The sequence below is a fragment of the Heterodontus francisci genome, chromosome 3, assembly GCF_036365525.1.
Source record: "Heterodontus francisci isolate sHetFra1 chromosome 3, sHetFra1.hap1, whole genome shotgun sequence".
NCBI lineage: Eukaryota > Metazoa > Chordata > Chondrichthyes > Heterodontiformes > Heterodontidae > Heterodontus > Heterodontus francisci.
This window is the reverse complement of record NC_090373.1, coordinates 69,700,795-69,715,169: the sequence shown is the minus strand read 5'-3', so window position 1 is coordinate 69,715,169 and position 14,375 is coordinate 69,700,795. Positions and strand designations below refer to the sequence as shown.

Sequence of the window (14,375 nt, the reverse complement as noted above, 5' to 3'; positions counted from 1 at the left end):
TTGACTTGTTCTGATCTGTCAATTTTAAACTCTCTGCGGTAGCACAGAATAACACGATACTCAGCTCATCTGCTTGATCATTGTTTTCCATGTTAAGTTCATGTTACAGTATGGCCATTCCCTCAATGGACTGCAACACAGATGACTATCACAGCAAGGAAGATGTATGGTTCTGCAGTAACAACAAACTACTGGAGACAGAAGTTGTTTTTACTGGACGGCAAGATTAGAGTAAACTGCCACCCACATCAGCCAATCGCAGGGGTGTGACTAATGTAAACATGCCTGGTTCAGCAGCAGACAATGAGAATCTGTAGAACGGTGATGTAAAATATTCCACTCTTCTCCCATTTCCTACCCTTATATAGGAACAATTACAACATGCCCAGGTTGTGAAGCAATATGTACAATAAAATCTCAAGTGTAGGAGGTTGGAACAAACAAAATGTTTAATTGCTGCCAGACTTAGATTACACAAGCACTGGCTAAACTTAGCAGCATGATGAATGTTTGTATATTGTAAACTGACTGGTTTTGCCATTGCCAGCTATTATTTCAACTAAAGGGAGTATTATCTGGGGCACTAGCATGAGAGGAATGAGATTCGGAACATCGGCAATAAAAGATTTTACCAACAAACTTAGTTCTTTAATAATCACTGGAATGTCTAGATGGTTTTATACATTCCTATGCAAAGAATGTTGCTTTAATGAATACTAAATTATGCTAGTGGGCCTTTTGTGGCATTGTGCATGGTATGTCAAGGGGCAAACTATTCCATAATGACTCCAGGATGGTGTGTTGTCTCCCTGGTGCCAGGGTCATGCCACACCAATGGTTTTGCAAGTACTAAGTGCTGGAGTGAAACAAAAGATGGAACAATATTTTTTCACAAATATTCAATTTTTTTCCCCTCATGTTATGTTACAAATGTAATTTTTGCAGCATGTATGTAACTAGATTTATTTATTTATTTATTGATACAGCACTGAAACAGGCCCTTCGGCCCACCGAGTCTGTGCCGACCAAGAACCACCCATTTATACTTACCCTACAGTAATCCCATATTCCCTACCACCTACCTACACTAGGGGCAATTTACAATGGCCAATTTACCTATCACCTGCAAGTCTTTGGCGGTGGGAGGAAACCGGAGTACCCGGCGAAAACCCACGCAGACACAGGGAGAACTTGCAAACTCCGCCCAGAATTGAACCCGGGTCGCTGGAGCCGTGATGCTGCGGTGCTAACCACTGCGCCACTGTGCCGCCCATGGCTATAGATGGCTATAAAATAAATCTGAAAAATTTTCTAAATACAAGTTTTTAATCCTGTCGATAAATTAAATTTGAGCAAACATGTTTTGTGCCAGTTGTCCTGAAATTGAGTAAATCAGGAAGGTTCCCTATGAACAATTTTCCCACAGTACATATAAACAAAATTATACATTAGTGAATTTTGTTCAACACTGCTTGTAGCGAGTTGTGAAATATACTGTAGTTCAGTAAACTTTTATACCTTGGGGGAAAAATGGTCCTAAGAGGAAGATGTGACAAATATTTTAGTGATGCAAGACTTACAATATGTGATAACAAAGGCAAAGCAAACAAAATTAGTAAGGGTTAAAGTTAAAAAGTTATAAAAATTATGAACTTTTTAAAACACACAAAATAATTTCAAAAGCGCCAGACAGGATAACTTCTTTTTCATGATGTTGGTGAAAGTGAACTAGTGAATAAATATTTTGATACTAATATTACACGTAGTTTGGGGTGTGAAATTACAGGTTATAATTGCTGTGCATACAGAATTATTTTGCTCTCTACTGATGAATGGATGAAGGTCTGAGGAAGAAATGGTATGATTGTTAATGATCTTATAATGCAATAATTTTACCTGAAAGCTCCAAGGCCATGGGAGAAAACAACTAGAGGATATTTTCCATCAGATTTAAAAGGAGCATCCCACTCGGCAGGAACTCTGTATGACCCTGACAAGAAAACAAAGATTCAACTCTACTGCCAAGATAAAGCTGGTGCTGGACTGTTTCGTCAATATTCCCCGTTTTGTCTAATGTAACTGAAAGCAAAAACTTACCATTTAATTTGAGGAATAACTTTGGTTTTAAAGTCCTCTGCTCTAATTCAGCATATTAACTAAATTAACGTAATTTTTAAAAAACTTACCAAAAAGAACAAAATGCTAGTAACTTGGTGATGCATGTACGTATAGTGCTTTTGTACCATAACAGAAGTGATACGGGGTACATTTTTATAAATAACAGCTCCAGACACAGAATTTCATGCAACAGTGCCAAATATTAGAAATTTGAGCATGAAGGTTAACAATTCAGTTCCATCATTTTGGACAAAGAGCAGATGAGTTCAACGTTTGAGATGAAGCAATCCACTGGGCCCTCACATTTGGTATTTGAAATGAAAATAGGGAAGGAGAGTGCAAGAGGAGAGTTGGAAAAGGTGATCTTTCATTGATGCATGGAAACAGGTTTTGAGAAATAGGTGATGGGACAAGAGGTGGTAAAGCAGTCAACAACAAAAAAAAATTTATGAAAATTCAGTTCTGGGGGTGGTGCCATCCAAAAGGCAAATGCAGCAGTACAGCATGGATCATAGGAAATAGCAGCAGGAGTAGGCCATTCGGCCCATCAAGCCTTCTCTGCCATTCGAACAGATCATGGCTGATTATCTACCTCTACACCATTTTTCTCCACTATCCCCATGTCCCTTGATGTCATTAGTATCCAGAAAACAATCGATTTCTGTCTTGAACATGCTCAATAATTGAGCTTCCACAGCCCTCTGGGGTAGAGAATTCCACAGATTCACCATCATCTGAGTAAAAAAATTCCTCCTCATCTCAGTCTTAAATGGCTTGCCCCTTATTCTGAGACTGCGTCCCCTGGTTCTAGACTCACCAGCCAGAGAAAACATCCTATCCACACCTACCCTGTCACGCACTGTAAGAACTTCCTAAGTTTCAATGAGATCACCTCTCATTCTTCAAAATTCTAGAGAATACAGGCTCAGTTTCTGCAATCTTTCCTCATAAGACAATCCCACCATCCCAGGGTTTAGTCTGGTGAACCTCCATTGCACTCCCTCTATGGCAAGTATATCCTTCCTGAGATAAGGAGACCAAAACTATACACAAAACTCCAGGTACAGTATCACCAAGGCTTTACACAATTGCAGCAACACATCTTTACTCCTGTACTCAAATCCCCTTGCAATGAAGGCAAACATACCATTTGCCTTCTTAATTGCTTGTTGCACCTGCATAGTAGCTTTTAGTGACTCATGAACAAGGACACCCAGGTCTCTTTAGACATCAACACTTCCCAACCTCTCACCATTTAAGAAGTACTCTGCCTTTCTGTTTTTTCTACAAATTGGATCTCTCCACACTTACTCACATTATATTCCATCTGCCATGTTCTTTCCCATTCACTTAACCTGTCCAAATCCCTTTGAAGCTTCCTTGCATCCTCCTCACAACTTACATTCCCACCTAGTTTTGTGTCATCAGCAAATTTGGAAATGTTACAATTGGTCCCCAAATCCAAATCATTTATATAGATTGTGAACAGCTGAGGCCCAACCACTGATCCTTGCAGTACCCCACTAGTAACAGCCTGCCAACCTGAGAATAATCCATTTATTCCTACTCTCTGCTTTCTGTCTGTTAACCAATTCTCAATCCATTGCAGTACATTACCCCCAATCACGTGTTCTAATTTTGTTTACTAACCTCCTGTGTGGGACCTTATCAAAAGCCTTCTGAAAATCAAAATATGCCAATCCACTGGTTCTCCTTTATCTATGCTACAAGTAACGTCCTCAAAAAACTCTCAACAGATCTGTCAAACATGATTTCCCTTTCATAAATCTATGTTGACTCTGCCCAATGATATCATTATTTTCCAAACATCCAGTTATCTCATCCTTTATAATAGATCTTAACATTTCCCTACTACTGACGTCAAACTAACAGGTCTGTATTTCTCAGCTTTCTCTGTTGCTCCCAGTCTGCAGGAACCCTTCCAAAATCGATAGAATTTTGAAAAATAACCACTAATGCATCCAGTATCTCTATAGTTACCTCCCTGGTCCAGGGGATTTATCAACTTTCAATCCAATGGTTACGTGTTACATATGCAAACTGTGTTATATATAGTTACAAATCTCTAATAGTAAATGGCAAAGTATGCCATTGCCAAAAACAGTCAAGGAAATTGAGGCTTGGCGATCACTGAAGAAACTGCAAGCTTGAAAGTGGCTGGAGAGTCCCAAGGCCAGGTGTAGGTCACAGAAGACTTGGGGCCTAGTGGTGACTGTGGAAGGTCCAGTGGGTGCTGACAAGACCCAGAGCTTGGTAAGCTGTCTGTTCTGCAATCAGGTTCAGGACCTGGCAGGCCGCCTAGAAGTCTGGTTTTGGAAGTATGATGAATTGACCAGTTGGTTGCTGGAGGTTTATGGCTTGGTCTGGATGTATGTGTCCGCCATGTGATATCTGGATCCCAAGGGCCTGGCTGAAATAATACAAAAACACAAGAAACAGGAGCAGGAGTAGACCATATAGCCCATCGACCCGGCTCCACCATTCTTAGGCTTCAACTCCACCTTCCTGCCTGCTCGCCATATCCCTCGATTCCAAGAAAAACCAAAAATCTGTCTATCCCAGCCTTACATGTATTCAACGATGCAACATCCACAACCTTCTGGGGTAGAGACTTCCAAAGATTTACAACCCTTTGAATGAAATAATTTCTCATCTCAGTCCGAAATGCTCGGCTCCTTATCCGAGACTGTGCCCCCGTATTTTAGATACCTCGACCAGCGGAAACCATCTCTCAGTGTCTACCCTATCCAGCCCCTTCAGAATCTTATGTTTCAATGAGATCGCGTCTCATTCTTCTAAACTCCAGAGAATGCAGGCTCAATTTACTCAGCCACTCATTAGAGGGCAACCCCCTCATCCCAGAGAACAATTCAGTGAACCTTCGCTGTACTGCCTCCAATACAAATATATCCTTTCTTAAATGTGTAGACCAAAACTACACATAGTACTCCAGATGTGGTCTCACCAAAACCCTGCACAATTCTAGTAAGACTTCCTTATTCCTATACTCCAATCCCTTTTTCAATAAAGGTCAACATGCCATTTGCCTTCCTAACTGCTTGCTGTACCTGCATGCTAACTTTTTGCGTTCCTTGAACATCAACACTTACAGCCATTGATAAGCTCGGGAGCAGGCTGCTAGTTGGTGCCTATGACAGGCAAACAAAAATTAACTGGGAACTTCAGCACAAAAGAAATTACCAAAAGGGAAAATACTCTGGAGTTCTTCAAAGCAGAAGCTGTAATTATGATGGCATCTTCCCCAACACCAATCTCACAAGTGTATGCTGGAGAGGTTCAGCTTCATTAAGAAGTTGAAAAAGTCCATGCCAGTGAGCAAGCTGGAGGTACCCAGATGCATAACGGTATGCTAGTTTGCTTCTTATATAATTGGGCACTGTTGAAGGAGTAGGTTGACTCTCTACCTGATCTGCTCACAGCACTTAAGTAAAACAAATGCATATTTACATTAAGGTATCAGACAATGATGAAATAGCTTTATTTTATCACTATTAAGGTTGCATATATTTTTCCAATGGTGTCCAAAACTATTACAGCACTGCAAACACTACACAGAAAACATACCACTGAATATAGTGTAAAATTATATTGCAGTACAACAATGATATGCAGATAGAATTTATAGGACAAATGAAAATTTATGTTACCAAGGATCTATCCTTGGCCCCGTCCCATTTGTCATCTTTGTGCTGCTCCTCAGTGACATTATCTGAAAGCACAGCATTAGTTTTCACATTCACGCTGGCGCAACCCAGCTCAACCTCACCACCACCTCTCTCGACTGCTCCACTGTTGCTAAATTATCAAACTGCTCATCTGTCATCCAGTACTGGATGAGCAGAAATTTCCTCCAATATTGGGAAGACAAACAATTGTCTGCAAACCCCACTCCATAGTTCATTCCCTAACTATGGACTCCATCCCCCTCCCTGGCAACTGTATGAGACTCAACCAAACTGCTTGCAACTGTGGTGTCATATTTGAGCCCGAGATGAGTTTCCAACCACGTATCTGCTCCATCATCCAGACCATCTATTTCCGCCTCCGCAACATCACTCGACTTCGCCCCTGCCTCAGCTCAACTCCACTCCTGCTGAAACCCTCATTCATGCTTTTGCTACCATTAGGCTTGACTATTCCAATGCATTCTTGGCTGGCCTTCCACATTCTACCCTTCGTAAACTTGAGGTCATCCAAAAATCTGCTGTCTGTGTGCTTACTCACACCAAGTCCCTATCACCTGCTCAGTGACCTACATTGGCTCCCGGTCAAATGACGCCTTGATTTTAAAATTCTCATCTTCATTTTCAAATATCTCCATGGCTTTGCCATTCCCTAGCTCTGCAATCTCCTCCAGCCCCACAACCCTCCGAGATAACTACACTCATCTAATTCTGACCTCTTCAGCATCCCTGATTTTAATTGTTCTACCACTGATAGCTGTGTCTTTGGCTGCCTAGGCCCCAAGGTCTGGAATTTCCTCTCTACACCTCTCTGCCTCGCTTTCTTCCTCGAAGACACTCCTTAAAACCTACCTCTTTGACCAAGCTTATGGCTGTCTGCCCTAATTTTGCTTTCAGTGGCTCAGTGTCTGATTTTGCTTTATAATGCTGTGAAGTGTGTTGGAACGTTTTATTATGTTGAAGGTGCTATATAAAAACCTCAGTGGTTGTTGTTGTTGTTCCCTGTAATATTTACCTGCTCCTTGAAGGAATTGTTTACTTTTCTCATTTTTGTCTCCCTATTGTTGTCATCGCCTTTCGCGCCAGTTTATCAATTCATTCAATTATTGGTATTTTCAGTTCACCGGTGTTAAACATTTACAGTGGATTAAATCTATATCAAACTATGTAAAACTGGCTTCACTTTCGGTCTGAACCACTAAATTGTGAATGGTGAGAGATTAGTTAAACGTTCAGAATGTATTCCCAAGGTGACTGCAACTTAAGTTTTCAAGTCTAGATGTTGGTAAAAGCTTCAAGTTTTAGTGAAATAGCTTGTAGCTTTGAGCAATCATTTTTCACACACAATGTAGTCATTTTCCTGATTCAATTTGATAATAAATTAAATGTTGTAAACTTCAAGTAGTGTGAAAAAAATCATTTGAAAACAAAAGACTGATTTCAGTCAATCCAGACCACCGTCACAAATATATTTATCCTAGATCTATGCCCATTTCATGTTGGATTATGAAATCCCGTACAATTGTAAGGCTTTATATGGAATGACTTTTTAAAAAAAAAAATGATATCAAAACAAGAGGCAGAGAAGAAAATTTCTTACCATACAAATAGTTTAATGTTTGATCAACAAGTTTTCTGTTGTACTTAAGAAAATCAGCAAGTCCATAGTAATATTCATGTCTGGGAATCCACAGTGGTTGTTGATGCTTCCCACCTTGTTCACAAGGGTAATACAAGCGTAAAAAACTTCCCTGTTGGAAAAGAGTACACATAGCATAAAAATATACAAGCTATGGAGTCTGAAAGTAAAGTAAATACTTAAACATAAATTAAATATTTTCAGTGGCAGGTAAAATGCACTATAACAGGTCCATAAATGCATAATGCAGCATCCAAACTGTTCTCTCAAATAAAAGTCAGTCTCTTTTTCTTCTCACACCAAAGCATCTAGGAGGTCTTAGTATGGATGATTGACCTTCTCTACCAAATTGGCCTAGAGATCACATGTCCTTCTGTTTTCTTTGTTATCTATTTAATGCTACCTTGAGCTTTAAGGCTAACATTAGGGAATTTGTAATGTGGGGGAGGGGATGAATTATGGGTCCAAATTAAACATTCCACTTACAAATGACACCATTGTAATACAGATAGCATCACCAAACCCCATTACCAAGAGTGACATTAATAAAGGAAGCAATTATGGGCTACCCTCCTCAACTTTCATTACAGTATTTCCAGTTGGATTTTATTCCATTTTCTAAATCTTAACTGATCACTCTGTGACTTCAAAAATAATAATTCCGGATATTTAGGCAAAGACAGAAAAGAGTTTGATGAAATATGTGAAGATGTTTCTGCAGGTTATTTAGTCATAATTGATTTTATCGTGCAGGCCTCGAGCAGTTGTAGATGTAGCAGTAGTTTCTCTTTGATCCCGGTTTAAGGATATAACTAACTGTTGGCTTAGTCTCCCCAAATGTAATAATTGGTGTTGGACTGAGCCATACAGAATGGAAATTTCCTCGGTTTGATTCCTGCCTGGTGGCGAGTTAGCTAATTTAGCCAGTATGACAGTAGAGGCATTAAAACTGGATACTGTGCCTGGTCAAGGGAAGTGAAAGGAAAGACATGACAGCCAAAGGTTCCCATTCCTGACTGCTATCCAGTGACCCAATTGTAGACATTGATTCAGGGTACATTTGGGTTGAGCTGCAATGGCACCTATAGTTGGAACTGCCTGCCAACACTCACCATGAAAGGTTCACATATGATAATGACAACTTTGCTGTGGCACTGGAGATGTTCAGTCATGTGCCTCAGACAATGCTTGCAAACACTGGCCGAGATCGATAGCAAATGATTATTGCATTTTAAACTGCCAGCAGGGTGAATGTAATCTTCATGAATTTTAGGAAAGCAATTTTTAAAAAAGGTATCATATGGGAGATTATGACACAAGATTAATGGTACTAGCTAGATGGATAAAGAACTGGCTGGGCAACAGGAGACAGAGAGTAGCAGTAGAAGGGAGTTTCTCAAAATGGAGACGTGTGACCAGTGGTGTTCCACAGGGATCCGTGCTAGGACCACTGTTGTTTGTGATATACATTAATGATTTGGAGGAAAGTATAGGTGGACTGATTAGCAAGTTTGCAGACGACACTAAGATTGGTGGAGTAGCAGATAGTGAAGGGGACTGTCAGAGAATACAGCAGAATATAGATAGATTGGAGAGTTAGGCAGAGAAATGGCAGATGGAGTTCAATCAGGGCAAATGCGAGGTGATTCATTTTGGAAGATCCAATTCAAGAGTGAATTATACAGTAAATGGAAAAGTCCTGGGGAAAATTGATGTCCAGAGAGATTTGGGTGTTCAGGTCCACTGTTCCCTGAAGGTGGCAAATCAGGTAAATAGAGTGGTCAAGAAGGCATACGGCATGCTTTCCTTCATCGGACGGGGTATTGAGTACAAGAGTTGGCAGGTCATGTTACAGTTGTATAGGACTTTGGTTCGGCCACATTTGGAATACTGCGTACAGTTCTGGTCGCCACATTACCAAAAGGATGTGGATGCTTTGGAGAGGGTGCAGAGGAGGTTCACCAGGATGTTGCCTGGTATGGAGGGCGCTAGCTATGAAGAGAGGTTGAGTAGATTAGGATTATTTTCATTAGAGAGACGGAGGTTGAGGGGGGACCTGATTGAGGTGTACAAAATCATGAGAGGTATAGACAGGGTGGATAGCAAGAGGCTTTTTCCCCAGAGTGGGGGATTCAATTACTAGAGGACACGAGTTCAAAGTGAAAGGGGAAAAGTTCAGGGGGGATATGCGTGGAAGGTTCTTTACGCAGAGGGTGGTGGGTGCCTGGAACGCGTTGCCAGCGGAGGTGGTAGATGCGGGCACGATGGCGTCCTTTAAGATGTATCTAGACAGATACATGAATGGGCAGGAAGAAAAGAGATACAGAACCTTAGAAAATAGGCGACATGTTTAGAGAGAGGATCTGGATCGGCGCAGGCTTGGAGGGCCGAAGGGCCTGTTCCTGTGCTGTAATTATCTTTGTTCTTTGTGGTATGGAATTGGGAGGGGGAGGGGATGATGAAAAAAAACTGGAATAAAAATTGGTTGGAAGGGAGGCAAGAGTATGAGTTAAGTGTTTTCCTAGACTGGTTAGAAATGTGTAGTGGCGTTCAACAGGGTTCTCTTCTGTGGACACTTCTGTTCTCTGTGCATAAAAATAACTTGCATATCTGCCATTAGCAGATGATACCAAAATAGAAGATACAGTTTTTTTTTTAAGAAGACAAAAGGAAGCTGCAAAGGGATAGTGACAATATGGGGCAATGGGCTAATAATATTAAATTTAATTTACCATTTTATTCGTAAGTGTGGTTAAAAAAATTACAGCAGTAATTGTACTCTGAAAAGTGTCATGGACCTGTAATTATTTTTTCTCCTTGGATTAATAACAGTGTGTGCACCTTTAAGGGTGAGAACATTCTGAGACACAGTGTGCAGCAGCTGCATTTTTGTTATCCTGGGCAACATCAGGAGTGAGAGGTCACATGGTAATGTTTCCACTTGGCTGTGCAGGGAACTGGCAGAAACCATTTCATTGAGAGACTTTCCAGTGTGGCAAACTGAAGAGAAGAAAGCTGTTTATTTCCTCTCAGCAAAAATTCTACAAACTACAAGCCAAGTTAATTCCCTGAGTAAAGAAGAAAAGCCTTCTTTTCAAGAAACTGTTTGGATTGTTGTGCTCATCATTCAAAAAACTGTTTAATGCTTGCTGCAGCCAAAGAGTTGAATGCCTATCTTTTGAAGGACTATTTTCATCAAATCCACATTAGAAGCCCTCATCCATCAGGAATGTAACCTACAAAAATGTACTTATTTTATTTATTCTTAAGAGACAGCTAATCTTAAAAACTCCACTTTTAAAACCAGTTAACTGTTAGTTTTTTTTGTGTGTATGTGTGCGGGCAGCCATAAAGACAGGGCTAAATTGTGGCGAGTCGAAGAGACTTAGTAGTTGGCAGGAAAAAAGACAGAGGCGCAAGGGGAGAGCCAACTGTGCAACAGCCCCAACAAACAAATTTCTCTGCAGCACCTGTGGAAGAGCCTGTCACTCCAGAATTGGCCTTTATAGCCACTCCAGGCGCTGCTTCACAAACCACTGACCACCTCCAGGCGCGTATCCATTGTCTCTCGAGATAAGGAGGCCCAAAAGAAAGAAAAGATGTGTGTGAATGGGGAATTAGATTAAAAATAAGGTCTTTTGACATAGGTTTATCTTAATAGTGTTTAAGATTTTTTTTTAAGAATAGTTAATTTGTTGTTGTCTAAAGATACCTGGTTTGGTCTGTTTCATTCTGGGGTTACAAGAGAGTTTAAATTTGCTGTGAAAGCTTAATAATATGCTTCAAACTGTGGAGTGACAGAACTGAATTGACTGTGTTGCTCCCGCTGCGGTCGTAACAAAAGTAACAGCCTTGATGGTTTGGAAGAGCAGTTGTCTTGAAGGTACAGATTCACATAACATTAAAGGTAGCACTTCAGGTGATATGGTTGGAAAAAAAAACTATCATAAGAGGAATAGAATATAAAATCTAGGAGAAAATGATGAGCCTTTAGAAAACCTTAAGATTGATTGTATGGATGGATGAAGGAAAGGGGATGAAGGGATATGGAAACAGGAGTGGTAAATGCGATTAGAACTATTTTCTCATGTGGCAGGTAAATAGCAACACAGACTAAAATGAGCCAAATAGAAACTTCCTCATGGAAAGTGGCCATGTAATTATTTCTATGTACTATTATCTTGTATTCACAGCAAAAACAAAAGTTTCCATAAGGAGATCAAGATTCCCGAGAAGCTGTACCTATGATAATATACATGCTGTGCCTCAAGCAGTGCACACATGTTCAGGATTATCAGTTAGCCTATTAATTAGCTGTCAGAGATCATGTTTTATGTCCACCACTCCATTTAATAAATCCTAACTAATTGCTCCACCTCTTCTCCTTCTACCTCTTCACTTCTGTTACCACTCTTTTGTAAAAACAGAGGCAAAGGGTGGAATCTTCTCCATTTAATCGCAGCTGGAACAGCAGGACCATTTTTGGGTTAGCAGTCCAATTTCCTTATGAACAGGCTGCACTGAGGCTCTTTCCCAGAGCAATGACATTAACATCCCGTCTTGGGGCTCCCTGACCAATCAGGGAGAGCAGGATCCGTTTTCATCCTGTCAAAGCAAGGATTTCTAATTAAAGGGTTACAACCAGCACTTGGATTTTTAAGGCTGCAGCAACCACAGAAATGGACAGGAGACCTGGGAGGGCTGCTCCCCAGGTCATTCAAACTTACCTGGAGGTCCTGCTGCAGGATCTGAGGGACTGCAGTGAGATGAACTCTCCCAAAGAGGGGAAGAAGAGGACAACCTCTCCAACCAAGCAGGAGTGGCTGAAAGTGACCAAGGAAGTCAGGGGTGTGGTCCCTTCAAGTTGGAGACAGTGCACATGAGGATACAGGGCCTCAAGAGGGCATGACAGGTGAGTGGCATAACACTTTCAGGTGACAAGCCCCACTCTCTGACTTGCCCAGCATTCTCCTGCACAGGATTCCTCAGGTCAATATACCTTGCAGCTCCAATCATTCAACTCTCTCCAGGCAACTTACATCCTAGCCGAAAAGCCAACATTCTCACTTAGCCCATTGCCCTCTTGCATCCATGCCTCTGACCAAATGGTGTCCTTCGCTCCTTTCCACACAAGCCATTACAAACACCCACACCTCTCTGCTTTCTTTCCTTGAAGAACAGAACATACAGCTTGATGAGAGGCAGAGACCTGGGAGTGGGGGCGAGGATGGTGGCCCTACAGCGAGACACTTTGTCAATGGGCAATGCGTGTCCATTGCTCCATTGGGAAGGAAGTCTTGTTCTAGGAGGCTGCAGATATCAGCAGCGAACTGCTTTGAAAGCCTGACCCACCCAAAGCACTGTGTTCAGCCATGTTGAGAGTGCTGATCCTCCGCTTGTAGACCGTTTTGGGGGACTTGCCTCCTTCCAGTTGAAGTGCTGTGTCTAACCCAACTGCCCTGTGGAGGGGCATGTGATTGAGGAGAAGGCAGCTACTGCTGCTGTTGCTCCTGCTGGAGCTGTTGGGAGTGGTGTGGCCTCTACTCTTGCCCCTCAGCACAGGTGAAAGGTGGAACTGCATAAGTTGGTCACCATGCCGTGAAGATGAGTGAAGGGCCAGTCAGGCAAAGCACCCTCCAACAAGTTGGCAATCATCTGTCAAGCAGAGAATGCACTTGGACAGAAGTGCTTTTAACAGCAGTCTCGTTAAGGCCATGGCTGGAGCTCTTCAGTATAACTGATCAAAGCCTTCCCAGCTTGTCAGTTTCTTCCCGGTGTGCATTCATCTCAGTGACCCTGACGAGGTGCAGACACAGTGCGGAAGCCATTCCTTGTTGGGAAAGAAGGAATTTGCAACCCCTCAGATACTGAAGCAGTCCGCGTCCATATGCAGCGGGACCTGGACAACATTCAGACTTGGGCTGATAAGTGGCAAGTAACAGATGTGCGACAAACGTACCGGGCAATGACCATTTCAAACAAGAGGGATTCTAACCATCTCCTTTTGACATTCAATGGCATTACCATCGCTGAATCCCCCACCATCAGCATCCTGGGTACCTCACCTCCTGACTCCCCAAAACCCATCCATCATCTATGAGACACAAGTTAGGAGTATGATGGAATACTCTCCACTTGCCTGGATGACTGCAACTCTAACAACACTCAAGAAACCCAACACCATCCAAGACAAGGCAGTCCACTTAATCAGCACCCCATCCAACAATTTAAACATTCACTCCCTCCACCACTGATGCACAGTGGCAGCAGTATGTACCATACAAATCTAAGAGTAAATCAGCAGATAAGGCTAGAGGTTACAAAAATAATAAAAAAGGACAAAACTAAAGGCTCTGTATCTGAATGCATGCAGCATTCAAAACAAAACAGATAAACTGAGAGTGCAAATAGAAATAAATAAGTACGGTCTGATAGCCATTACAGAGCATGAATGCAGGACGACAGATTGGGACGTGAATATTGAAGGGTATATGGCATTTAGGAAGGACAAGAAGCTAGGAAAAGGTGGAGAGATAGCTCTCTTAATTAATGATGGTATTAGTGCAATCCAGACCAAAGTTCAGGAGACCAGGATATAGAACTATTTGGGTACAGGTGAGAAATCAAACCCAAGAAGTCATTTGTGGAAGTGGTGTACAGGCCACCTATCATTAACCACACTGGAGGACAGGGTATAAAAGGAAGAAATAATGGCAGCTTGTCAGAAAGGTAGAGCGATAATTATGGGGGATTTTAACCTACATATAGACTGGAAAAATCAGATGGGCAGAGGTAGCCTGGATGAGGAATACATAGAATGTTTTCAGGATAATTTCTTGGAACAATACATTCTGGAGACAACCAGAGAGCAGGCTATACTAGACCTGGTATTG

At 41.6% G+C, this 14,375-nt stretch overlaps 1 protein-coding gene across 5 annotated transcripts in view; it reads right to left on the bottom strand.

The window, feature by feature from the left end:
* pla2g7 (phospholipase A2, group VII (platelet-activating factor acetylhydrolase, plasma)) overlaps nt 1-14,375 on the bottom strand; it is a 161,194-nt gene that overhangs the window by 101,564 nt on the left and 45,255 nt on the right. For all 5 annotated transcript variants that reach the window (XM_068022999.1, XM_068023027.1, XM_068022989.1 and 2 more), the window contains exons 3-4: nt 7,444-7,594; nt 1,897-1,990 (exon numbers count right to left, since the gene is read on the bottom strand). In XM_068022999.1, the coding sequence (XP_067879100.1) occupies nt 1,897-1,990; nt 7,444-7,594 (245 nt within the window). The remainder of the gene's footprint in view (nt 1-1,896; nt 1,991-7,443; nt 7,595-14,375) is intronic.